General features: G+C 44.8%; 1 protein-coding gene across 3 annotated transcripts in view; it reads right to left on the reverse strand.

Moving 5' to 3' along the window:
• The window catches only part of LOC119171694 (uncharacterized), a 58,922-nt gene extending 38,349 nt beyond the window's left edge, over positions 1–20,573 (reverse strand). For 2 of the 3 annotated variants that reach the window (XM_075890233.1, XM_075890234.1), the window contains exons 1-2: positions 20,460–20,567; positions 3,543–3,633 (exon numbers count right to left, since the gene is read on the reverse strand). In XM_075890233.1, coding sequence (XP_075746348.1) covers positions 3,543–3,633; positions 20,460–20,518 — 150 coding nt within the window. In that variant the 5' untranslated portion in view covers positions 20,519–20,567. Of the gene's footprint in view, positions 1–3,542; positions 3,634–20,459 lie in introns of all 3 variants that reach the window. The other variant, XM_075890232.1, reaches the window with a different exon arrangement.
• Between the last annotated feature and the right edge of the window lie 7,303 nt (positions 20,574–27,876).

The raw sequence follows: 27,876 nt of genomic DNA on the forward strand, positions 1-27,876 counted from the left end.
TGGGGGTGGCTCGTGCGCCGCGGGGCACAGCAGTCTCTGCTTTTCCAGAATCCCTTGCGCGCCCACGGGTGGCACTGCGCTGCTTGAAAAAAACATCTAATACGTTACGTGGCCTTATTCGCAATGCCCACGGCCTATAGGTGGCATGCCGTGCAATGCAAAATGGCTGCGGAAGGGCGACCAACCCATGATCTCGCATAAGAAAAGGTAGGGCGCACAGACGCACTCCCCATGCTGCTTTCACCAGATTAAATCTTGATCGTCAGATGAATGTATATCAAACCGAAGTGCTTTCCCAACCAATAAGAATGGCTGAATATTCACCGCAGTGCAAAGGGTGTCAGCTGATCGGCCGTGTTTCAACGAGGCTTTGCATAATCCTTTGCGTGCTACAGAAAACTGCACGAACTAGAACTCACGTATAAACTGAACGGCACTGTGAGATAATTTGTGCTGAGCCTAGCTGGCGGATTGGCCGCAGTAGTAGGCCACTAGCGAGTAGCGCGCTGTCGCGGCTGCACAGGGCCGAATGTTCAACATAGCGTTGGTTTGCAAACATATTAAGCCGTCGTCATTACATGCGCTGTAAGCATCATGCTGCTGATTCTTCCACGGAACACAAGCATTTAACTTTCCATTAAGTAGTGCTTGTGCCACAGCCGTGATCAGTCTCCAACACTGCGCAATTCGCTGCACTCCGATGATGCAGGTTCCATCAGCGCGATCGAAACAAGGATATCGAAACGAATAGACGCGTACGCTTTTCGCAACGTCAAAATTGTGAAAACTTGTCGAAAAACAACGTCGTTCGGACGGAGCCAGTGAAGTGCAGGAGAAGTTTGCGTGGACTGTAGTTGTAACTCCATATTTAATTACTCTAACCATTTCGCTTCACTGGTCGAGCGCGTTGGCATCATGCAGCGCTTTGTATGACGGGACGTGAAGTGCAACTCTCTGCTTGTGAGCTAGCAGCTGATCGTTCATCGCCGCTGTCTTTCTCAGCGGGTTGACAACCATCTACGTCCAGTGAAAAATCATCGACGTCAAGGTGGTTTCTTCGAACATCACTGCTGAAACTAATCTGAGGAATTCTCTCCGCCAAACGACTTCGGTAGCACCAACAACGCGTCATTCATCACGCACAACACCCACATGGCGTCACTCTCCACGTTTAACTTAGGGTGCGGAGATTATTTCGCTCCGATACCAGGCAAGAAAGGAATCGCTTGCAGTTTGCTGCCATGTATCAACGAATGTAAAAAACAAGCGGTACAGTGTAGGCCAAGGTTTAGACACGCAAATCGCGAGCCTGCGCTACTTTCCGTGTAAAATGATTGCTATGGGATTCATTCATGCACTAAAAAAGCACTGCGAATGCTCTACGCACGTAAAACAAAGCGAGCTTTAACTGGAATGGTCAGACGATAACATTTAACTATTCGAAGTGGCTGCAGGAAATCTCGTGAAGTTATTATGTGCACTCTGTAGGCTATAATCAAAAACGTGAGTTGCTACGTATTTTCACGAAAACGTCGCGTCTCACAAAAACGAATCAGATTTATCGGGTCACAGACAGTCCGATATATTCACTGATTCACGAAACAAACAAAGGGGCTTGTGTTCGTTTCTTGGTAACGCGTCAACGCTGCGGCCAGCACTGCCCAACAAGGGATCATTGGGAGCGTCTACCTACTGATCATCTTTGAGAGGACGCTCCTGTATTCCGCTAGTCGGCGTGACAGTCTATGAACATTGCGAGTTGTAGCATATCCGACGTACCCAGTTATCCGGCCTTGGCACGTTTATTGTTTATACGTCTACGAGTCCGAACGATATGTCCCGTGCTAACACAGCTAGGGGAAGCACATCGTCCCCGTCGTAGTGCGTGGTCGACGCGGCATTGCTGTGACTATATTCAGTTTCCCCATCGTCCCTACTAATGAGACGCGATATGTTAATTACCCAGCTTCACACACAGCAAGAAAAAGCACCCGACTTCTGAAACGTGCGTTTTTTGTTCATTCCGTAATTAAAACGGCCAACGTTACTCACGCACTCGCGAAATGCACCATGGACAACACCAAATCCCCACGAAAAAGCCACAACTACAGAGGCATATTTTTCCGCCAAATCTGGTGGTAGTCTGGCAACAACCACACTACAGTCTGGCAACTGGGGTATTATAACGCCAAACAGAACGTTGCCCTGGTAACACTGTAACGTAAATCAGTACACGTAAAAGCTAAAAGCCTCTATTGTCCCCCGATTCACTAACGCAAGACCATCCACAGGGAACCAAACGTACTGTACATTGGTGCCATGGCGACAGATTCACAATCCAACGATTGATTGGACCTCTGAAAAACGTAATCTTGTATTCGCGTGCACGTACACTATTCCAGACTCCGGCAGCTCGCTTCACAAGTACGCTGGATGACAGTGACCGCACGACCGAGCGGTGCGAGCGGACGATCGAGAGGGTGACGGGCAAGTTGCTATTTTTTGTATTTTTGTGTTCCACATCATTACAACCTGCCATACTGCTTTGTGAAGTCACCAGGATTAGTACTGTAGCCTGACGTCAAGTTAGTGTCGATCTCGGTAGGTGCGCCGCGAGAAACGGGACTTCAATATCAAAATAAAATATCTTATCAGGATTGGCTGAGCATCATACTTGCTCAGAGTAGTCTTTATATATAAGAGAATTGTGTGGCAGAGTGAACTCGTTTCCAAAAAAGACATTGAACACCAATGTCTGTTCTCGCCATTCTTGAGCAGATACAAATTTTCAAATAGTTGTGAGAAATACCCACTTACCCTGGCCCCTAGTATACGCTTGTTACATGTGTCTGTAGACAAGAAAAGGACGTCATACGCGACGAGATTTTCATAATATTCATGTCATCGCCAGACAGACATAATCATGAAACCCTCTTACCCTCCCATACTTATTTTGGTCTATTCCTAGTTAAGAAGGTAATCACGGGTGCACCCAGACCTAGGCAGCAACATAAACAGATAGGAAGGTAGAAACGCAAGAAGTGTCTGCAATGACAAAGAAAAATGCCTCACATTCAAAACACTCAACGAAGAAGCGCCGCGCGCTTGGCAGAAATGCATATTCAGCCTTCTGCAGCTGATAAAAACGAGCAAATGCTCAGGAAAACTAAATTTCATTTTCATCCAATAAGAATTTGTTTAGGTTAGGCTTACTTTATAATACCACATGTTTTAAACCTTACTAAAATATTCGAGTACATAAGCGTGTTTAGTTTTATGGAGTTTTTGTAACGCATGGTCTCTGGTGATTATTTTTCTCCGCGCTATTACAGAGTGAAGAGTACACGGATATGGCAGTAAAGAAAAATAGTTTGGGAATACACATTGCCTTTTTCTGTTCCCGTGCCCCAAAAGTGGATGAAAGTGGCTGTCCGTAGTCAACGTGCAAACACTTCTGTGACATTTTAAAAAAGTGACATTGTGGTCAACCCACAGCCCATAAAGATTTGTGGCCGCCGCACAGTTGCCTGTAGTATACTTACGAACACATGACCTCGGCAATCTCTCGTGCTGCTGTTGGTCACTCTGTACCGATCTTCCACAGCTGTAGCGTTTGCTTTCACTTCTTCCGCTCTGTAAATGAAAGTATAGGTATTTAACATGACGTCTCGTAGAAACATTTGGGCAGATAACTCTGGATCAAACAAACGCGGCGCCACTCATGTGATAATGACGAGAATATGCCGGCAGACTATGGCATGTTTTATAATCATAGCCTGGTTTTGTGGTGTGAAACACCGAATACAGTTCGGGCCATTAAGTTTCATGAAAAAAAAACAACCTTTGTGCTAGGTCTGGGCAAATATACTTTTAAACCGCATCGCAATAAAATTTAGGATACTCGGGCAAGAAGTATTTGAGATACAGATACAAAATACCACCAAATAAGTGACGTTCCATATGAGAGTTCCCAATTCAATCTTAGGATACTTTGATAAATTCGCTAATTTGTTAATGTTGCCACACTTCGAGCATCCTAGTAGACAAGCGCAACAATTCGCATTCGTAAAAGCCTCCACACAAGTAGCAAAAAAGCCGCGCCATGGAACGCCGTCCTGTACGCCCCACGATGCTATGCCACGGGACCGCCACGAGACTCGACGTGAAGAAGAAAAGATAACGACGAAGTTGGAGACAGCGAGCAAGGAACGTTTGGCCCGACCATTTAGTTTTGAGTTTACGGGCACAGGTTCGCCCTAAATAAATAGTCTGTATGATACCAGATGCTATATTTATTGGTAACATTCTGGTGGATGTGCTGGGTATGATTTCAAGCCCACCATAGGCAAGGCAGAGAAGCCCGCACCCCAGAAGATTGGAGCCAGGAGAATGACCACCTGTGCACCAACGCACGAGTCACCGACTACGTGGTAAGCAGCCCGAGTTTGGCCCCCTAATTGATCCATCAAGACTTGTCGAGACCTCAAGCACAAGCGTCACTGCGATGGCCACCCAGTCGATGTCATTTCTATCTCACCTCATCGTGGTTTCACCACGTATACCAGAGGTCTTCCACGGTGACACCTTTGAAGATGCCGAGGACTGGCTCGAAGGCTTCGTGCGCGTTGCACGTTTGAATGGTTGAGAAGAAGCCCGGAAACTTCGTTACGTTTACGTCGCCCAGCAAGATTTAGCACGTACGTAGTTTGAGAACTACGAAGCGTCCTTGCTGTCGTGGGACGACTTCCGACGAGAGCTAATCGCAACCTATCCGAACACAGACCGCAAAGAGAAAGCAGAGGCTGCTCTTCAGGCGAGTAACCAACGGAATAACGAGGGTGTGGCCATGTACATAAAAGACATGTCGCGGCTTTTTCGCCGAGCCGACCGAAACGTGACCGAGGAGAAGTTGCGGCACCTAAAGGGCGCAGTAAAAGAAGAGATTGTTTGCATGCCTGGTGCGTAATTCATCGCGAACTGCGGCGGAGTTCCGGTCTGAGGCAACGACCATGGAAAGGACACTACAGCAACGTGCGCGACTGTACAACAGAGACTTCGGTGTCTTTTCGGTTACGGCGGAGTCAACAACCCCCCCCCCCCCCCCACCAACGTTGATGTCCTCCGGGAAATGGTGAGGGCTATCATAAAGGAGGAGCTCTAGAAACTGCCACTACCTCAAAGTCCTACAGCGATGCCCTTCATCGCCGACGTTGTAAGTGAAGAAGTGCGGCAAACAATTCTTCAACCACAGCCTCAGGTTCGCCACCGCATGCAACCAGAACCTCAGCCAGAGCTGTCGTACGCGCAAGTCGTACGGCAAGACATCAGATGCCCGAACTTTGCACGAGCTCCCGTTATGTCACCAACGCTTCCTTGCAGTACGTCACCGCCGATGTCAGAAGCGAGACCCCGTAAAAGTTATGTATGGCGCACAGCAGACCAGCGGCCCCTCTGCTACCACTGTGGTGAGGCAGGTCATCTTTATCGAACATGCCACTACCGTTGGGTCGGGATGCGTGGCTTCCCAGTGAATGCACCCTGCCCTCGTAACGGTGAGCACCCTTCCGAAATCGAAGAATTTTTATCTTCGCGTTATGCCTCTCCAAACACTTTGCGACATGAATCGCGGTCGATTGCACCAATGCGCTATAGGTCACCGAGTCCACGCCCATCATCTAATTTACCGAAGCGTCGTTCACCAAACCCGTGAAGGAAAAACTAGAACCAGTGATCTGTGGAGGAAGGGCTGCTGATTTTCGGAAAACTGAAAACCCTCCATCGGTAATTGGATCAGACGACGACATTGACACAATAATGGATAAGACGAACAAGTGCAGCAATGGCGACGTGACATCCGACCTAAAAGTCAGAATCGACGACGTCAAGACCATAGCGTTAATAGACACTGCTGCAGACTACCCAGTAATGAGTATCATGCTCGCAAAGAAGCTGAAGCAAGTGCTCACTCATTGAACCGGATACGCACCGCCGGAGGGCACTTAGCCCCGTAGGACTGTGCACAGCGAGAGTGGGAATAAAAGGTCATGTGTAAGTCAGCAGTTTTATTGTTCTCCAGGAATGTTCCCGTGAGGCAATTCTGGGCATGGACTTCCTGCAAGCAAACAGTGCCATCATCGACTTGCAGAAATCCCAAGTTTCTTTACAGAAAATGCAGTTGCCGTGTGTCATGCGGAGCAACCAATTGTTTCGTCTCTTCCTATTGTGGATGAAGGGTGACAGTGCCGCCACGTAGCAGCGTGACAGTTGCTGTGAAAAGCGAAGTTTTTCTTTAATATTCCGGATTAGCTGATGGGAATATAGAACAGCTGCTCGCATAGGGGATACGCGTGGCGTGAGGTCTAGTGAACTTGCGGAATGAACATACTGATGTGCTATTGAATAACTTTATCAACGAGGTACAGCATGTGGCGAAAGGAGCAGCCATAGCATTACTTCACGACTACGTACAAGTCTCAGATGTTTGCACCATAGAAAAACCAACAACAACTTACTCAGCAGTGGGCAGTGTCCTCCAGAAAATAGATATTGACCCAGAGCTTTCACCTCTGCAGAAAGACCAGATTGTGGAGTTGATCGAAGAATTCGGAGAGTGTTTTCCTTCTTCATCGTTAGACGTACTCCCATAACAAACATTGTAATGGAAGGACATGTTAGGCCAGTATGTCAGCATCCATACCGTGATCCATACTGAGTAGATCCGAAAGAAAGGGAGGCGATAAAGAAGCAATTACAGGAGATGCTCGACGGCGATGTCATACAGCCCTCGAAAAGCCCATGGGCATCGCCGCTAGTACTTGTGAAGAAAAAGGACAACACCCTGCGGTTCTGTGTTGACTACAGAAAACTCAACCTCTTCACAAAGCGGGACGTGTACCCACCCCCACGAGTCGACGATACGTAAAATAAACTGCGCAATGCTCACTTTTTTTCATTGTTGGACCTAAAGAGCGGGTACTGTCAAATAGAAGTGGACGAACGGGATCACGAGAAAACGGCGTTTGTGACGCCCAACGGACTCTACAAGTTCAAAGTACTCACGTTTAGTTTGTGTTCTGCTCCAGCTACCTTCCAAAGGATGATGAAAACTGTGCTCTCCGGCCTCAAATGGCAGTCATGCCTTGTCTATCTTGATGACATAGTAATTTTTTCCACTACGTTTAAGCAGCACGTACAGAGAATGAGAACAGTACTGAACGCTATTCGCACGGCTGCACTTGCGATCAAATCCGGAAAGTGCCACTTTGGATTCCGTGAGCTTCGGTTCCTCGGTCACAATGTCAGTTCTCATGGTGTCCGCCCAGACCCAGATAAGATCACTGCGGTTAAAAATTTGCCAAGGCCAAGAGACAAAAAGGCAATGCGACGTTTTCTGGGACTTCGTCCATACTTAAGGCGCTTCGTTGAAAACTTCTCCGAGATTGCGGAACCACTGACACGGCTTACGAAGGAAGGTGTACCATTCATCTGGCAGCAAGAGCAAGAAGACGCCTTCTATGAGTAACGACGGCGTTTGCAGTCACCACCCATTCTCGCTCATTTCGATGAAGATTCCAAAACATAAATTCATACGGATTTCAGCAACATTGGCCTCGGTGCTATTCTTGTTCAGTGTCAGAACGGGGAAGAAAGCGTTAATTCTTATGCAAGCCGCACTCTGTAGAAAGCTGAGTATAATCATTAAGCTACAGAAAAGGAATGTCTCGCAGTTATATGGGCCATCAGTAAGTTCCGTCCATATTTATACGGTAGACCATTCCGAGCCATCACTGACCATCATTCATTGTGTTGGCTTGCGAACCTCAAGGATCCTTCCCAGAAGACTTGCTAGATGGAGCCTGCGTCTACACGATTATGACATCACCGTAGTCTACAAGTATGGCTACAAGCACAATGACGCGGATTGTTTGTCACGAGCACCAGTCCAGACCTCATCTTCTGAGAATTAAGAAGATTCTGCATTTCTTGAAGCTGTGAATGTGTCGGAGATGGCTTATGATCAGCGAATGGACCCAGAATTACTTCTGCTCATTCAATACTTAGAGGGACAGCAAGTCGAAGTACCGCGAGTTTTCGTGTGTAGACTACATTCCTACGTCCTCCGCAACAACGTTCTCTACAAGAGAAACATCGAACACACCGGTGAAACGTTCCTGCTTGTGATACCATCGTCACTGCGAGCGGATATTTTAGAAGCGTGTCATGATGACCTATCGTCAGTTCCCTTGGACATTAGTAGGACTTTGTCAAGAATCCGCCTGAAATATTACTGGCCAAAATTGATGGATGCAGTACAGTACTATGTCAGATCATGCCGAAAATGCCAAAGACGCAAAGTACTACCCCTAAAGCCAGCAGGTCTTTTAGAGCCACCGAAAGTGCCATTTGAGCAGGCAGGAATAGATTTGCTACGACAATTTCCTATGTCATCGTTCGGGAATCGCTGGATAGTTGTAGCAACCGACTACATGACCCAGTATTCCGAGACGTCATCTCTCACAAAAGGAACGGCAAATGAAGTGGCTCAGTTTTTTGTGACCCAGATAGTGCTCTGACATGGCACACCTAAAGTACTTATAACTGACAAAGGAACTGCGTTTACTGCCAGGCTAGTACAGTCTGTCATGAAACTAACGCACATCGACCACAAAAGAACTACAGCGTACCATCCGCAAAGTAACGGTTTAACTGAAAGGCTGAACAGGACGCTTGCTGACGTGATCGCGATGTATGTGGACATCGGGCGTCAGACTTTGGACACCATATTACCATATGCTACATTTGCATACAATACCGCAGTACAAGAGACAACCCACTTCACGCCATTTCAACTTGTTTAAGGTCGGACAGTAATAACGACTTTAGATGCGGTGGTGCCTGTCAACAGCACGAATGAAGAGGACCCTCACATCAGCGAATATGTAGAAAGGGCAGAAGAGGCACGACAACTAGCACGGAACCGCATCATTCAACTGCAGGACGTCGACGCGTACCCTTACAATCTAAGACGAAGGGACGTTCAGTACTCCCCTGGAGACCAAGTGTGGGTCTGGACGCCTGTACGTGCACGTGGCTTATCAGAAAAGCTTATGCGGTGCTCTTTTGACCCTTACAGGATTCTTCGTCAGCTAGGCCCATTAAACTACGAAGTGATCCCTGAAGGTCAAGTATGCACAACACGACGCAGGAATCTTCCGGAAGTTGTACATGTAGTGGAAATGAAACCGTACTACGACAGGAACTGAACAAGCGAACCGACTCACGTTGTCTAACACAAGGACAAGTCCTATTGTTAAGAAACTGTCAGCCGGCTGTACGCACCGGCGCGATGCGTGCTAGGAGGGGGACCAATGCCACAGTTTGAGCATCGCAGTAGAGGAGTGCAACGTAAAAGCCGCCACACAAGTAGCAAAAAAGCCGCGCCATGGAACGCCGTCCTGCGCGCGTCACGATGCTACGCCACTGGACCGGCACGAGACTCGAGGTGAAAAAGAACAGATAATGACGAAGTTGGAGACAGCAAGCGAGGGACGTTTTGGCAGACCATTTAGTTTTGAGTTTGCGGGCGTAGGTTAGCCCTAAATAAATAGTTTGTATAGTACCAGGTGCTATCTTTATTGGTAACAATATAGACAACATACTGAAGCAGAGAGTTCCCATTTTATTAAAATGTAGTGAAATACCAGCTAGTATTACAGAAAGTTTTGTCTTTCTTGCTCATATCATTTTCCCCCTTGAACAACTTAATGGGATTGATTTGACTGCTTAGCTCATTTATACGCTGCTGCGTGAGTGGCTCTTCATTATCTCTTCGTGTTGGACGGTCGTCGCTGCTATACTTCACCACAGGCTAGTGGGTCGTCAAGGAATGACAAGCACCTCAATGAGAAACCTTTGCACAATGGCGCAAATGCCGCTGCGCAATCTTACCGTGTGCGATAAGTATAATTCCAGTTGTCGTGGGTTTATGTAGGAAAACCACTATATTGCCGCAACATCTTGCCCGCATTCAGATATCGTGCCAATCACTGTGCTCACAGAACGCGCATGCGTGCCGTGTTGTCGTTCCATGTGGAGACCACCGTGGCATTTGCATTTGGCTAAAGATACACAGCCATTAGCCGTACGGGGCATGCGCAATAAAACATTGCACACCCATTTCGCTCAGAAAGCACAGCACAACCACGGCACTTCGAGTCATACCAAGATACGAAATCCCCTAGTAACCTAGTGTCACCGACATCTAATTGACATGCTTGCGACAGTTTGCAGATGTAAGTAAGCTGATGGAGAACATATATGTTCGCAACACTTTTGAGATATCAATCAGGCGTCACCAGTCCTAATAATAAGGAAATTTTGTATCTTGGTATAACTAGATGTGCCGTGGGTGTGCTTTGGTTTTCAGACAAAAAAAAGGCTTGAAAGTTTTCTTTGCGCATGCACCCTATGGCTGGGAAGTTTATGTAATTTTTACTTCTGGTTTAAAGGCGTATTGTACAGTCAGCGCTCATTCTTGCCACTTCTTCCTGTAATCATTGTCTTGTTTTCGGCCCTGCCGACTACCACAGATTCACAGAACTGGGCCTGCTAACTAAACTTTCGATAATGTAATAGCTGGCCAATTTTCTAAGAGCTGAAAATAAAAACCAAAACAAATAAGGAATGATGAAACTGCGTAGTGCATTGAAAAAAGGTATGGCATGTACATACAGAAACGTAAAAACTTGTTTAAAGATTTCATGTTATGTAGTCTTCTGAGGGGCCGCATGTATCGTAGTAAACCACACACCCTGGATGAATTAAAGGAAACAATTTTTAGTGCGATAGCAATTATATGGACACTCTCCTCTGGATTTTTTGCCGGCGTTGGCGTCACCGTCACTTACCGTGTATATATGAAAACGCAAGAAGAAAAAAATAATCCAGAAAAAAACTCATGCGCGCAGAATCGAACGTGGTACCTCCAAAATGCGAGTTCGAGATGTTATTCCCTGAGCCACGAAGGAGCACCTCCTTCAACGTTTGAAGGCCAAGCTGCCAGTGATGGCCATCTCAGGAGGAACTATCGTGTTTTCAGCATCACCAGCAAGATGGCGCAATGAGCACGCGTTGCCACATTGTCACGACGCGTACTTTGCCCTCAAAGAGGGGGCAGGGTGAACGCTCAGGCGTGCGCGTATCTCGCGATGGGGACAAACGTACGTCTTGCCTGGCCTTGGGCTTTCACCGGAACGATGCTGCTTAGTTACTGGGTACACAAACGTCACTGCAATCATTGCACAGTCTTTATTTGTGAAAAGGGCGTGCTTTTCAGACACAGCGAAGTAACAGATGAGACGCTTATTCGCGTTCATCTGTACCTGTGACTACTTTCCGTGCGTCATTTGTGCGGGAGAAACGTTGGACACGTTTTGATCTGCTTGTCATTGTGCGCGTGACATCCCAATTTTTTGCTATCGCGTTTATTGCTCCGTATTTGCGGCAAAGCTGTGACTTTTTGAGGATATCGCACCCATCACGACTGAGTCATTGCGGAGTGTCACAGCCAGCATGGTACGATGAGCTCGGCTAGGCCAACACATGCGAATTACGAAAATCATTAGTAATGACCTGTCAGCATAATAACGCACCCAGGAAACAGGAATCTAGGTGTTTGTCTACTATCATGATGATAGGGGTAGGGTTCCCGGACACATCTGTGGCATCTCAAGAGATCACAACTAGGAAACAACGTGTGATTGACCTCCACCCCGTCATTCAACTCACTTTAACATGAAAGTAAACTGTGCCCTTATACTGACATGTGGGGTTAAACGTCCCAAAACCACCATATGAATATGAGAGACGCCGTAGTGGGGGGCTCCGGAAATTTTGACCACCTGGGGTTCTTTAACGTGCACCCAAATCTGAGCACATGGGCCTACAACATTTCCGCCTCCATCGGAAATGCAGCCGCCGCAGCCGAGATGAGAACACGTGACCCGCGTTGTGATTGAGCCAAATTATGAGACTGATGCAAAGAATGAAGTTATGAAAATACCGGTTCTAGTGGTAATCGAGCTAGGGAATTTTAGTTAGCAAGCATATGTTCTACCACAGAGGCGAGGCCGTGCTTGAAAATGCAAAAAAGCAAAAAAAAACATGTGAATGTTATATAGTGTGAAAAGTGTGATCAACGCATGTAATATTGCATGGCAACAGTGTAGAATTGTGCCAGGAAACAAAACCTAAATTAAGCAATAATTTGGTCGTTATATACAAGTGAATTGACATAATTTATCATTGTTATCAGCAACAGTACCAAGAAAGCCTACTGCGGTGCAAGTTCTCGTTGCCTTACTGACTCGCAGTAGGTACTTTCATTCGCAAAAGGAAGACTTATGCTGTAGTGGGCACTTTGTAAGTGCATTTACGCTGGACATTCTTGAATAGTTTGAAACAGCTACGTTTATTACGTGCCCAGGCGCTTCTTTCTTGCGATACAGTTCACGTACTTCCTGAGAACCGAAGGCAGGCTAGTGATTGAGATGATGCGAACAGGGTCCGATCACGCTATTGCGTTCTAATCCTTAAATCGAAGATCAAGCCATCTGTTGTAGAATATCTGCAGACATACAACGACAAAACTTCGTACCATTGAAAGTTTTTTAACACGTCTAACTTGACGCTGTTCTTTCAAAAAAGTCGGCGTAAAATTGGTACTTTGACGTGAGAGGTGCAGCTGCCCAATGACTTTACCCAAATAGAATCGAATTTCATTTCAGAGAGAGACAGGAATAAACAGAATGAATTGTTTAACCATCGTAGAAGTGGTGTGAGGAAACTGGGAATGATAAAAATGATAGAGAAGAAAGAGCAAGAGGTGCGGTTAGTTTGAACACATACAACATGAACTGGCGCTGGTAGTTAACGAGTGCTCATTGAGTCCAGTCTTCTTCAAGTAGCTTTTAGTGACCTTGTGCATGCGCGAAGACGTGTGCCAAGTTTTCAGAAACTTCTCTTCGAATGGTGATCTTGCATGAAAGCTTGAGTTCATGCAAGAATCTGATAGGATGGGCGGAGGCATAAAATGTACATAAGCATCTTCTCACAGGCGAATAAGTTGCATGCCAAACTGCTGACCATATCGGGTTAGGTACAGATGGCTATCGAGGTCCAGGCTTACTGTGTGATGTGCTGCTTGTAAAATGGATCTGATCATCTTCGCCTTTAGTAGACGAAGAGACACGCATCTGATGTATTGAAGGCACCCACTGTAAAACTAATGGCGGAGTTCTCGGTGCACAACGCGAACCTCGTTGGCGGTCAAGGTCGTTTACTTTTAACAGTGATGTTGTTTAGGCGATATGCCAATGTTTCGGATAATATACCTATGTCCGCAAAAACAACTAAACAACAAGAACGCTTATAGCAAAGACATGCACGGGAAAGTGAAGTGAGTGTGAGGAGAAAGAAAAGAAGGAGAGGGAGGTTGCACCGTGTGGTACCCTTGTAAAATATAGTTTTGCAAGAGGAGTGGCAAGAAGATGGTAGATGAGGAGAAATGTTTCAAGACTCATGGAAGGGAGGCTGAGAAGGACTGTGTAAGTATGAGGGGATGGAAAAGGAGGTATACTTTGCAAGCTTTAAATGGGCACTAAAACACATAAACTAAATTATGGTGTCATGATACCTAATTTAAGCGGTGAACTCGAAAATGAAGTCGAAAATTTGAATAATCCAACGCAAACAACCCTATTTTGTTGAAACAAGCAGCAGGTGCCGTGGCCGCCATAGCCAGTCTAGTCACCACTGTGATTGGTCGAAGCTGCATGACGTCACGGGCAGGAAGGTGAGGACAGCTGACTGCGCTCGCCAACAGCCAATGCCGTGTTTATCTCGTGAGGCGTTGCGCCGTGCTCCCTAATAATTAGGCGCCTTTTCCTATTATACCACCATCACCACTATCCGTTGAAATCGGGCAGTTTGCCTTAAGTATGGCGAACTGGGAAAGTCGGACGGAGTTCGCTGTACGTACATCCGTACATGTTAGAGCTGGTTGTCACTTTAAGGGACGACTGAAGCGGCACAGGAAAGCGAGTCCCAACCAGCCACTTTCACCCGCGTCGGAAACATAGACTGGCACGTATTAGATGCACGCCAGCGTTTAGTTGCACTGTAGTAAACTGTTACACATGATAAGCTTATCAGTGGATATCAAATTTGATAAGAAGCAGCAGCATCAGCACTCGCTTTTAGCCTATATATTGGCACGGTCCGCGCTACGCGCGGGCAGCGTGCAGAAACATCAGCTGTTCGTGGATTTCACAGCTCAGAGTGCAGCGCTGTTAATGCAGTCGGTATCGTTCTTCGCAGCGGACAAGGCGCATGCAATGAGTTCTTATGCTACCCCGAGAAAAAAAAAAGAGCTAGGCGAGTGCTGCTCTTGCCGCAGTGGTGATATGTGCTCTGAACTGCGCTAAAAATTGCGCAAGAATAGTTTGGCTCATATGTTCTAATTATGTCTTTTTATAATACCATCGCTTTCTATAAATTCTGTCGAGTACTACATGGATGATGTGTTAAAATGAAACGGTGTATTAGCTGCGCAATATATATATATATATATATATATATATATATATATATATATATATATATATATATATATATATATATATATATATATATATATATATATATATATATATATATAAGCAAGCGACTGCAGTGTAGAATAGTTGATTTCGAATATGCGTACTGATATCTTTCTACATGTGTTTTCGCTATAGGTGCTCATGCACGCACCCTAGAGTAACATAAAAGTGACAACAGTGGTCACGCGGGCCAAAAAGCGCCTGAGCCACGCAGCTTCACCCCAGCCGTAAGGAGGCTACACATCACTCACTGCTTCAAGGAAACACGCGTACTCGTTTTTTACTACAGAACATTTTCTAGTGCAATATACGTCTACGTGTTTTTGTGTATGTGATAGCGGCCTGAATCTTTCTTCATTGTCTGAGATTGTACGGTGCGATAATATCGGGCTGGGATCTGGCATGAATCGGACGCGAGGGAAGTGCACGTGGCATCGACGCGACGGCAGCGTTGTCACGCTCCGTAATCATGAGCACTTAAGGCAGTGAAGAAGTACGGACAACAGCCGGGAGATGCCATAAAAGATGTGCGATAACGTGCCTGACAGGCGTCGTGGTCTTCGCTTGTTTCGGTGGCCTCTCAGCTTGGCTGCTGGTATAGGTGTACACGAATGCCATCAATACTATATCATGTGCGTGTTGCATTTGTCATTGAAGCCTTAACCAAACGTTTCTGGCATTGTGCTGTTCGGTGCAGAGATCTTTTTTGTGCTGTTCACTTCGCGTACTGTTTTCGCGGATGACTTCATACAAAAGAAAACTGTCTGAGATGCTTCGCAGCACGTTTGCGAGAAAATTCTTTCTTGGCTCAAGAAATTGAGTCCCTGCTCGCGTTGCTATAGATTGCCTTTGTGCCGCTACATCTATTCGAGTTCACTGCATGAGTGACATTTTGTGAAAAGTGCAGCTATGCCCAGTATCGTTATCTGTGCTGTTCTCAAATTGCTTGAAGCTCGAACGAACCTAGAAAAATGTTTGCTAGCCAAAGATAGTACGTAATCTTTTAGTAAACAATTCCGCCTCGTTAATGGCTTGCATGACACCTCAAATTGCTTTGTTTTATCTGCAGTAACTGCTTGTGGCTGTTTTTCGCGAAAGAGTGGTGTACAGTGTGCAGGAGAAAATTAGTACGAAGGTGGGAAAGAAAACGTAAAGCCAACATTTTTCTTTTCCTTTTTCGGTTCATGCCGGAGTCAAGTGCTGAGGCAACTACTGCCGTGTCGTGTTGTGCACTGTATGTGTAGTTGTGTGTGTTTATCGCCGATTTATTTTGCTGCGGTTCTTGTTTTATTGTTGTCTATATGTTTATTTCTTGTGTGTAATTTAGAATCATGATATGACCGCTATATTTATGGGTCTGGACGTGCAATGAACCTCTCTTTGTGCCTGTGTTTATCAAACATTAATAAAGTTGGCGTGTGCTTACCAAGAATATGAACTAAAAATAAAAGCTTTCGCTCCTCATATCGTTCTCATGTTTTAATTAAAATATGTGCATAGACCCACATTGGCATCGTGTGCATGCTACTCTAGCGGTGCAGCTTACACGAAGCTCATCGATGCATCTAAACGACGCGTTAAAAAATAATGTGTGGTTTCAGAGATGAGCACGCACGTAGAAGTGGTCTCGGAGGCTGTATAATAATCTTAATCACTACAAAATGGCCTTCGAGACAGTATTTTTTGCGGTCTGCCATCTCTGAGGCTGCAAAGTCACACCCATTTAAATCAAATTGAATTGAATTGACTTTATTTCTTCTGTTTATAACAGAAAGGAAGCAGAAGCTAAAGGCCATGTGGCCTGACAAAGGCTTCTGCTCCTACGACAGTTCGGCACGCAGGCCACACATAGAGAAAGTCAATACAAAGCATGCTGTACAGACATATTGCACTGAATAATCAACAAATTAAAAGAACATGTGTACAAAAAGTGGAAAAGCGAGAATAAACACGTTATGTCTGCAAATAAACAACAGCAAAAAATGTTACGTAGTACACTGATAGGTCATTTTGCCCAAGTCAACAACTAAAATTGGCAATTAAGACACGGAAATTGAAAATACATGCAGCAGCTTTAGCAAACAAACTCAATACTTTGTGAAATAAGCAATGTTTTAAATGATTCACTTGACGCTTCCACAATTTCGTCGTGAAATTCGTGTATTCTATTGAGTAGTGAAGGTGCTTGGTAACATTGTAACTGTTTCCCATAATTTGTTCTTACTTTTGGTGTTTTCAGATAGTGTTACCTAAAGCTGTGACGTGGGTTGGTGGGTGCATACATGATATAGTGTGTCCTGTTTTGTTTGATATGTTGCATTAACTTTATTGGTACACCTGATTTGCCTTTAACATAGAGTACTTGATAAAAAAAGGCTGTGTTCTGAAATTCTGTAAACGTCCAAGATAACCCTCAAATGCCCGTAAGACTCTTTTTGCAGCACGATTAGCTTCTTATATTTGTTTTGTGTTGTCTTGCCCCATAATAATATGCAGTAAGTTTGTCGGGAGTAAAATAGTGCGTTACAACAAAATTTTCAGCCAAGAAGGAACCAGAGTACTCAATCTATATAAGCAGCCAACAGTTTTACTTACCCCATACTGGCATGCTATCTTTTTTAGGTAGTGGGAGACCTTATGAACACAAGGAATCACTGCAGGTCTTACGGTTTCAGTTCCTTGTTCCCCCGTGGTAGCTCTAGTACCTTCACTTTTTCTTTTCCGCAAAAGCGCTTCAAAGACGGCTGTCATGTTTTACTTAATTCTGTGACAATTTTGTCTACATGTGCGTTCTAGCCCAGATCTTCCTGAAAGCACACTCCTAGAAATTTTCGACATTTAATCTTCCCAATTTATCTGTCATGAAAAAGAATAGTGACGTTGCAGTTTCGTGATTTATTAGTCGGGGCAAATATCATTGGTGCACTGCGAACCCAAATCAGCCGCAGGGGTCTATGGAAGTATCCACTCTTGACCTTTTATATTACTCTATGCACACAATACATACAAATGGGAAGAGGAGGATTGCTGCTGCTGCTTCGAAATTTCTCAGATTCGCGACCACCGCAGTGCACTTCATCCCATGCATATAGGTTTAAAGTATTTTCTTTTAACTGCAGTGGCCCCTTTTGCAGCCACCTTCTTATCACGAGGAAACTTGTGGAAAGTGGCCTAATCGCGACCGTTAGTGCTGCGGCAGCCATATGCCGCGTAGGTACTCGGCATCGCCATCGAGTCCCCCCACCTTGCAAGAACACAAAACAGTGAACGTCGCATGGCGAAAATCTCTAATCAGGAAAAGAGAACAGTGCCATGGCAAGAAATCCCCACGAACAGGCAGAACTGATGCTTTGCTGGGCACAGATCACAGCAGAAACAAGGCACAACCACGAAGTAAACAAGCTCACCTGATGGAGCCACAGAACACCTACCAGTTTAGAGAACGCAAACTGTACCTTTGGGCTGTTGTATCAAAATAACGTGCAAAAAAATCACAGCACATTCACGGAGTGAAAGATGATGAGTGGGACGAAGGGTCCGTCATCCCGTCCGTTCTTCCGTCCATTCGTTCGTTTTTGCTTCCGTCCGTCCGCGTGACCAATCCATGCCTCCATCCACGCGTGCGTCCGTGGGTCCGTCCATCCATCAGTATGTCTGTCGGTTCGTGCGTCCATCCGTCCGTACGTCTGTGCGTCTATTCGTCCGTCCGTCCGTCCGTCCGTCCGTCCGTCCGTCCATATGATAGTCTGTCTGTCCGTCCGTACATGCGTCCATCTAGTGAACACTGCAAGTACCGCCATATCGCATGCCCTGTGGCATATATCCGCTCTAGAGCGGGTATATGCCCCCGGTGGCAACGTACTACTACATACATACAAGGGATAAACAGACCAACGCCTTAAGGAGCTTTGCCCCTAATACGTAGTGGCGGCGTACTGATCTGCAATACCGCGAGACTACATAGCACTGGTAGTACTATCATCACCAATAAACAGACACATTTTTTTTTATGCTGCAGGTGGGGGGTTCGCTGCTGGTTCGCGCTGCTCGCTTCCTCTGGCATTTTTTTTTCGTTGCTAAATCGGAGTTTGCGTCTGTATTTATCGCCAGGTGACCTAACTTGCCTAGACTAACAAAAATAATGTCAAGTAAGGTTTGCATCGTTTATTGCGCATGTCCTAGCCAGTACAACTAATATATATGGTCGGGTCTGAACAAAACAAGCCACTCATACATATCGAAAGCTTTGAGCCCAAGTGTAAAGACTCTTGAAAGCTAACAAGCATATGCATAGAACTGAACATCGAGATCGCTGAATGAAAGTCGCTCTCATTGTGTTGCGGCGTTCAAGCTTAATACCGTGGCTTCAGGACAAGGGCCTGATTCTGCCGTCAGATACGGCGCTTGCCCTGAAGTGTTGATCTTAAAGTGAATTGAATGCATGATATGGGATCGAAGGAAACTTGCTCATTGCCGATAGATAGTTCGCGCAGTGAGGGCAATGTAGTTTTGCTAAATTTGTTAAATAAACAATCGCAGATGCGTGCAGTTTTGATCCTTTCTTGCTGTGCAATGGTACATTGAGTACTTCTCAATTGTGCAACATCGCGTCGTGTCGGCAGGGTAGGCAATAGTTTTAATTCTGAGCCATGAGCCCTTATCATAGGTAATATGTATTTTTTTGATGGGCCTAAAAAAGTATTTCAGACCCGCTGCGGTGGTCTAGTGGCTAAGGTACTCGGCTACTGACCCGCAGGTCACAGGATCGAATCTTGGCTGCGACGGCTGCATTTCTGATGGAGGCGGAAATGTTGTAGGCCAGGGTGCTCATATTTGGGGGCACGTCAAAGAAACCCAGGTAGTCTAAATTTTCGGACCCCTCCGCTACAGCGTCTCTCATAGCCATATGGTACTTTTGGGAGTTAAACCTCCCATATAAATCAATTGAAAATTTTTCAGACTTGCTACATATAGTGTTAGAGTTAAGTTACACAGTTACTACAGCTAGAATTTCTCGTCGCAGGTAATTACTGATGTGCTGAGTATGCAGTGAACATGTATGCTAAAAAAACAGAGTTATGAAGTGCGCGATTAAAGTTAAAAAAGGCTCAGTTTTAAAAAAAATAAGCTTTAGGCATGCATTGTAAATTTTTGTTGTTTGTACATCTTTGTTGGTGCTCTTACAGTATAGTATCTGCTCAGCTCTGAGCACATTCTCTTTTTAAATGAGAAGCCTTTCTTAGCGAACTTCAGCGGCTTTGAGCGTATCTATCTATCTATCTATCTATCTATCTATCTATCTATCTATCTATCTATCTATCTATCTATCTATCTATCTATCTATCTATCTATCTATCTATCTATCTATCTATCTATCTATCTATCTATCTATCTATCTATCTATCTATCTATCTATCTATCTATCTATCTATCTATCTATCTATCTATCTATCTATCTATCTATCTATCTATCTATCTATCTATCTATCTATCTATCTATCTATCTATCTATCTATCTATCTATCTATCTATCTATCTATCTATCTATCTATCTATCTATCTATCTATCTATCTATCTATCTATCTATCTATCTATCTATCTATCTATCTATCTATCTATCTATCTATCTATCTATCTATCTATCTATCTATCTATCTATCTATCTATCTATCTATCTATCTATCTATCTATCTATCTATCTGCACATGCGATAGGGCAAAGGCATTTTGACTTTCTAGACCTCGCAGATGATACGTATTCTCTATACATAATAATGTCTTGATATTCGAATTCGTGCTTACCGTATTGCTAAGCTCACTGCCATGATGAAAACAGCGCTCATGAAATAAAAACTTTTCATGCTGTCCAACAAGTTCTTTAGTCTCTCGATGTAAGATAGGTGAAAGTAGTTGCGGCCAATTCTGCTTTTATACAAATTACTGTCGTTCATAGCCATCTGCTTAGTAGGAAACTCTGTGCTTGTCCTTTTCAGTTGACACACATGCCCTGTGTCGATGGTTTCTGTACTTGCCCTTCTTTCTTTTTTCCACAATCGCTTCTCTAAACGACAAGGAGTGTAAAAGGAAAGGTGTAAAAGTTGAAGGTCTCGTTTTCTCTGCTGTACACAACATTAATGAGAGCTTTTAGACAATGACTCCAGAGAAAGTGTAAAGGGTGCTATTAAACGCGATGTTAATAGAAGTAGTTGTTACGTAAATGTTAAAAGCAGAAGTGTACGAAAAGAGAACTCTTCTGTCCCTTCTGGAGGCTAGGTGTCTTTTAGTCCACTTTTATTCACAATTCCATTACTACTACTTTTAATAACACGCCCTATACGTTTTTGGGGTCATTGCCTGTTAGTTCTCGATAATATTGTCGCTAAGCGAGCTCTTAAATTTACCCTTCCTTTTTCCTTCCTTCCTTCCTTCCTTCCTTCCTTCCTTCCTTCCTTCCTTCCTTCCTTCCTTCCTTCCTTCCCTCCTTCCTTCCTTCCTTCCTTCCTTCCTTCCTTCCTTCCTTCCTCCCTTCCTTCCTTCCTTCCTTCCTTCCTTCCTTCCTTCCTTCCTTCCTTCCTTCCTTCCTTCCTTCCTTCCTTCCTTCCTTCCTTCATTCATTCATTCATTCAGTCATTCATAGCGAGGGTCTGGTTCTGACAGGCTTGATGCGTTCAGGTAGTAAAAGAGGGATTATTGGTCTGCTGTCAGCTCGTAATAGGTTCGCGTGCTACGCGACGCAAAAAGGCAAAAAAAAAGTGCTCCACGCTCACCGTAATGACAACTGGAGGCGCTAATTAATACTGCCACGTTTAAATGCACATATAAACCCTATAAAGTGGACAGAAGCATGAGCGCCACCGCAGCTCCGTGGTAAAGCATTGGACGCGTCATTAGAAGGTAGCAGGTTCTCTCTTTGCCGGTGGTAAGTGGTCTTTTCTTCCCCGTTTTATTGTACAGATTTGCAACACATTTACTTCTAATAACATCCTCTATTTTTTTCTTGGCGTCATTGGTGGTTACTTTTTATTGAAATCGAGTGTGAAAAGGCATTCTTGAATGGAATCATCAACGTTAAAGAGTTCAGAGCGCTTTCATAGTTGCGTGCTCGAAACGTTATGAGCGCTTTGTATTTCATTACGAAAAATACTGGTGCATACTGGAAGCAACTAAATTTATTTTGAAAACGTTTTGTGCTCTGCGATAAAGGTACGAACCGTTTGCGGCGAATATATCTTTGAGTAGTAACGTAATTTACGCCGCTTAGTTGTATTAAGTCGTGTAAGAACATGCCCGCTAACGCATCAAAGATGTCCTGTCATACGTACTTCCCTCTTTATTGTGAACTATCTACGGCTGAACAGCTTCAAATAAAAAGAGTTGTGCAGAAACACCAACTGTAAGCATTTAACTTAATAAATAGCCGATGGTATACAAAATGTCCTTCGTTTTGCTAAAAGATTTGGCCTCGTGGTGACACAGCGCAGTTTCGTCGTCCTAATTGTGTAATACTTTTAGGAGAACAATTTTCAAGCATCGCACGTGTGGCAATACGCCAATTGACTAGCACGACAGCTTGCACGGTGCGTAGTGGCACAGGACATTCAAAGTACGTCAGCAGCGATAATTATACTACTATTTCGTGGCTCAAGTATCAACAACTACGCGTTAGATTCATAGAGTTTAGAAGACTCGAAGGCTGACGATTGCATTGTGAGTCTTATTTGCCGTGCTAGGTGCAAGTACCTTCCACAAAGAGCTCAATAGTAATCTATGCAGTGGCTGGTGAAGTCTTCATCGCTGCGATGGCGCAACCGATGAAGCCCAACCATGTGAGGTAGCTATAGGCAATAACGGAGCTTTCATTGTACACGTGTTCCATAAGTAAAACGGAGCACGCGAGATGTGGTCGAGCTGCGCAAAAGTAAATGCCAGGGCGTTCCATCAAAGTAGTGTTTATTTTTATGCGGAAACAATGTCACTTTCTTTTAGATCATTTCCGCGTAAAAACAAACAACCACTTCTAAGATGTAGCGCCTTGGTACTCACTCTTGCGTTGCATCGGCCACAGCTTGCGTGCTTTGTTTTACTTCTGCAGCACCAGTGGTGGCCGTAGTTTTTCCGGTCCTGTCAGGTCGGAGTCAGTGCTCCGGGACAATTCTCGTAGACTGGGGCTGGCTCAGTCGTTTGGTGTGACGTCGGTGTTGTTCTCACGTTCCGTGCTTAGCTGTGGGCTAGTCGTGACTGCGCGGTGCATCAATGAAAGATAATAAATGCTAGATATTGCTTGACTAGATATGAGCGATTGTACTCCATTATTCGTCAGCACCCAGAGCGAATATCAACTCAAAAGCGAGACGCTGTACAGCGACAAGTGTACAGAATGTACCATAAGCCATATAAAAGCACGTGACCATCTTTTGTGCTTTTAGTGAAGGCTTGAACTTTAGGTTTTTGTGTTTTTGTTTAGGTTTTTGTGTTTAGGTTAGGTTTTCGCCTAAAATAGTACGAAAAAATTGATGTATGCACTAAAACTCATACTGGATTCAAAACTCGTTGGAACCTGTGTAAGTAGAAAGTAATTTCTATGTTACGTCCTTGAATACTGGATAGTGGAAAAGTGAAGTCACCGAAAGTTATTCATCGCGTTGAACAGTCTGTTGAAAGTTAAGGCTATCCCGTGTGGGCCCTGCTCAGCACCCAAAACGTTGCATTATGTCGTAAGGCGATGCTGGCATGAGTAATATGGCTGACGTACCCTTTATTAGCGGAGCTCTTTAACACTGTCAGGCACCATCTCTGAAGAGCAGTCTGCAAATAAATCAAAAGGATATAACGTTACTTTAAGGCACTTGGAAGTATATTGCCACAAAAATCATCATCATCATCATCATCACCAGCCTGACTACGTCCACTGCAGGACAAAGGCCTCTCCCATGTTTCACCAGTTAACCCGGTCCTGTGCTTGCTGCTGCTAATTTATACCCGCAAACTTCTTAATCTCATCTGCCCACCTAATCTTCTGTCTCCCCCTAACCCGCTTGACTACTCCGGGAATCCAGTCAGTTACCCTTAATGACCAGCGGTTATCCTGTCTACGCGCCACATGCCCTGCCCATGTCCATTTCTTCTTCTTGATTTCAGCAATGATATCCTTAACCCCCGTTTGTTCCCTAATCCACTCTGCCCTCTTCTTGTCTCTTAAGGTTACACTACCATTTTTCTTTTCATTGCTCACTGCGTCGTCCTCAACTTAAGCTGAACCCTCTTTGTAAGTCTCCAGGTTTATGCTCCGCAGCTCTAGGTACCGGCAAGATACAGCTGGTATATACCTTCCTCTAGAGGGACAGTGGCAATCTACCTGTCATAATTTGAGAGTGCTTGCCAAATAGGCTCCACCCCATTCTTTTTCTTCTAGTTACTTCAATCTCGTGGTTTGGCTTCGCGGTTATTACCTGCCCTAAGTAGACATAGTCATTTACAACTTGAAGTGCACTATTACCTATCTCAAAGCGCTGCTTTTTTCCGAGGTTGTTATACATTACTTTCGTTTTCTGCAGATAAATTTTAAGACCCACCTTTCTGCTCTCCTTGTCTAACTCCGTAATCGTGAGTTGCAATTCGTCCCCTGAGTTACTCAGCAATGCAATGTCATCGGCAAAGCGCAGGTTACTAAGGTACTCTCCATTAACTCTTATCCCTAACTGTTCCCATTCTAGGCAACAAAAATTGTATTTGACTATGCTAGCCCTTTGTACGTTCACGTATATTTTTGCACATGGATATGAAAAACGGCTGTGGTATGTTGATATAAACAGCAAAAAAGTAGTAGGAGACACATTTCATCAAAATCAAGCCACTGTTTTCCTGAAAAAATGTGGGATTGACTCGTGAGAGTGTTTATAGAAAGTGGAAAACACTGTCCACTGCCTCATGAAGGCACCAAGTCCCAATTGCATCAACGGGTATTTGGAATAAAGTAGCCAAAGCAAGTGACGCAGGAAATCAAGTTTCAAGAGGTGGTGAGGAAAGTTGTGTGGACCTCATTTTAGTGGGAGAACATCACCCGCAGTTGCGCCTCTTGCGAGTCTTCATGACGCGGTATTCTGTTCCCGTAAAGCTTACTTCACTGGAAGCACCAACTATTTTTTCTAGGGAACCTTCGACGCAAAATATTTGTTCTGTCTGTACATTTGTCGGTCTGTCCACAATTACTGCGAACCGGGTACTTTAAAACAGCACCAGCCGATGCCCCAAACGGCCGACCCCATCCACAGCGCCCATCAATGTTGCTCAAGATTCAGCGTTCGTACTTGTCCTATTGCCAATTAAAAAGCAAATATTGCGCATATCTGAGGCACCATAACAACACGTACATATTCTGCATGTGCGTCTTTTACTAGAAAATGCATACATAAGCAATTCTAATGACCGCAGTGTTTATCACGCTGCGCTGACCATGCAACGCTTGCACGGAAAGACGAGTGTTTCTGAGGCTTTGCTAAGACGACACGGTGGTGGCACCTACCCGTCGCCTTGCGTTCTCTACCTTATCACCTCTGAGACAGGTGCGCACGCCAGTCTCAGAGCCACGCGGTTTGTTTTTCAAGATAACTGCCAGATGGCGCTCATGTCTCAGGTGTGACGTGACTTGATGTGCTCGTTCGCCTTCACTGCATGCCCAGGGCACTCTAACGCAGTGCCCCCAGAAATTCACCAATTTTCTTGCGCAGAACATCCAACAATAGTTTTGTTCACTCTCTCCATGCGCAAGATTATCGTCTTTCGACGACATTTCTAGATTAACATGCAGATATGGGGCCAATTTTTTGCCTATTTGACTTTTCTTACTCTTGCTTTTGAAACTGACTAGCAGAGGTGCTGTCGCTGAATTGGTGCCTAGCTTTAAAAATATATATGTGTTATAAAGAAAGATATTTTAATGCACAAATATGCACTATTTCACAGAGGGATGTGCGGAATAATTTCACAGGAGATTGTTCTGGTACTATTACCGGTCAATTAGTTATGCAAATTTGCAAAAAAAATGTGTTGACTGGAAACTAACGCGACCTCACAGGAAAACCACAAAAATAGGAAATTATCCTGCGGAAATAGGAAATTTTTTGGTGCGTTGTTAAGGAATGGAAGAAAACTGTGATGTAGTGCACAAACATTGCAACTAATTGTGAAAATTTCTTGCTATTACATGCTTGTACAATCTGTAGCTTTTTTACCGGTCATTTACTCTCCAACATCTCTACATACGTTCTTCCTTACTTCGCACGCCGTGTTCTCTGCGGATCTTTCAACATTGCAACCTGAGACGCATGGTCGGCAGGCAATAAGACTTGCACTTTCATGTCCGTGAAATGAGCCCGAAAGGACACTTTATACACTTGAGCTTTCCGTAGTGAAGCGACCTTCCCTTCCATTCACATGGCGTTATCGAGAACTGATTCAAAAGTGTGACCAAAGGAACTGGACCTATCGTAAATTGAACTTGAGGGCGATCAAATTCTCGTCATCTCCATTTTCTTTTGTTATTGGGGGGTGCAGCTCTATAGCCCCACATTTTTATTTGTTGCTGCTGAGAACTAGCTTTAGTGATTCAAAAGCGCAGCAGCTGTAACACAGTACCCGTTCAGCCACAGCTTGGGGCTGCTACCCGGATGCGTGGCTCTCTGCATGATAGTGTAGTGATACCACTCTTAAAGAAGCAGATTTTCATTTCGTCAGCGGTGATTGCACTCTGACGGGTACAAAAAGCAGTCATGATAGTGTACTATGTTTTCCCTTCACTATTGCACTTCTCTTATGCGCTAGCGACATGCAAACGAGGAACCTGTTTCCGCAAAAAATCGTTTTCATAGCATTCATTGAATGCGTATTTTTTAACCCATTGATGGCGACCGAATCTCGTAGCCTTAACAAGCGTGAACATGGGCCATTTGATTTTGGTTAGAGTTACGTAACATGACACTGGCGATCAAGACACGGGTGAGAAGTGAGATAGCGACCGGAATTGTTGGTACCGCCCTCCCCGTCCGTGTCCTTATCGCCAATATATATGATGTTACGTTAATATGACATTAATCATGAGCACACCTGGCGCTCAGGAGATGCGGATGAATATCCTCAGCATAACGAATCGTTAACTTTACTTCTTTCTGTAATTGTATTGGCATTTCAGATCAACGTTTTAAGCTTATTGCAAATAATGCTGCTCAGAGAAAGCCGTGCTTAAAGATAGAAGTAAACATTCGGCGTGCCAAAACGTAGGTGAATTGATATAAAAGTGCGGAGACGTGCCGTCGTATTCCTCATTCAGCGCTTCCTGAATGCCTAAAACAGCCAAATTTTTTCTTACTTTGTTCTTCCGAGAGCAGAACGATCACACGCTTGAGAATGGGTTAGACTTGGTTGAAACTCAAGGTTGATTCGTTGCAGTTTTCCAGCAGCCTAAAGACTGCTAACTCCGCAGCCCCGTCCAACGTGCAAAGAAAGCAATGTTATCTTTTGATGACTTTCGTTTATACAGCAACAGAAAGCTAAACCAGCGGTGTACCTGTCTGCTTCGGGTCGTAGTTGCAGCGTCCGCGTTTTGAAAGGTTTCCTTCCGGCTGCGTGCTTGGCTGGTATTTGCATAACAAATCACTTGAAAACTGCCGAAACATCATCGACTAACGTACCCATGGAGCCGACGTGGCGCTATTCCGGTTATATAACGCAGAATGCCATCCCTTCAGGTCGTTTCTTGGAGAAATTCACTTGAAGCGTGCGCACGATGGTGTCGTCCAGCATCAAGATGCGCGTGATCATAATGTGTGCCCTGGCTGGTCTGTTCGAAATAACGTCGTGTGCCTCGGTAACCCCTGGAGCAAGAACCATTCATGCAAGTGAAGACAGCAGAGCACATGTACCACATTCTGACGTCAAAAATGCGGTGCCAGTTACTGGAAAGCCTCTTGATTTGTTCGGATCTACTGCATCCAGGCACAGCAACGGGGCAACCTCATCTTCTCGAGAATTCGCGCGACCTTCAAATGTTACCTTGCCACACAACCAGCGTGTCGCCAGAGCAAATGATCAGGATGCTAGCCCCAGTAACAAAACAACACGTGTAGTCTCTTACGATGCGAGCAGGCGACACAAGTATGCGATCAACAGTACAGGACACACTGGGGGACCAAGGAGGGTCCTTTCTGAAAGACAAGCCACGCTT

This window comes from Rhipicephalus microplus, chromosome 3, assembly GCF_043290135.1.
Source record: "Rhipicephalus microplus isolate Deutch F79 chromosome 3, USDA_Rmic, whole genome shotgun sequence".
Lineage (NCBI taxonomy): Eukaryota > Metazoa > Arthropoda > Arachnida > Ixodida > Ixodidae > Rhipicephalus > Rhipicephalus microplus.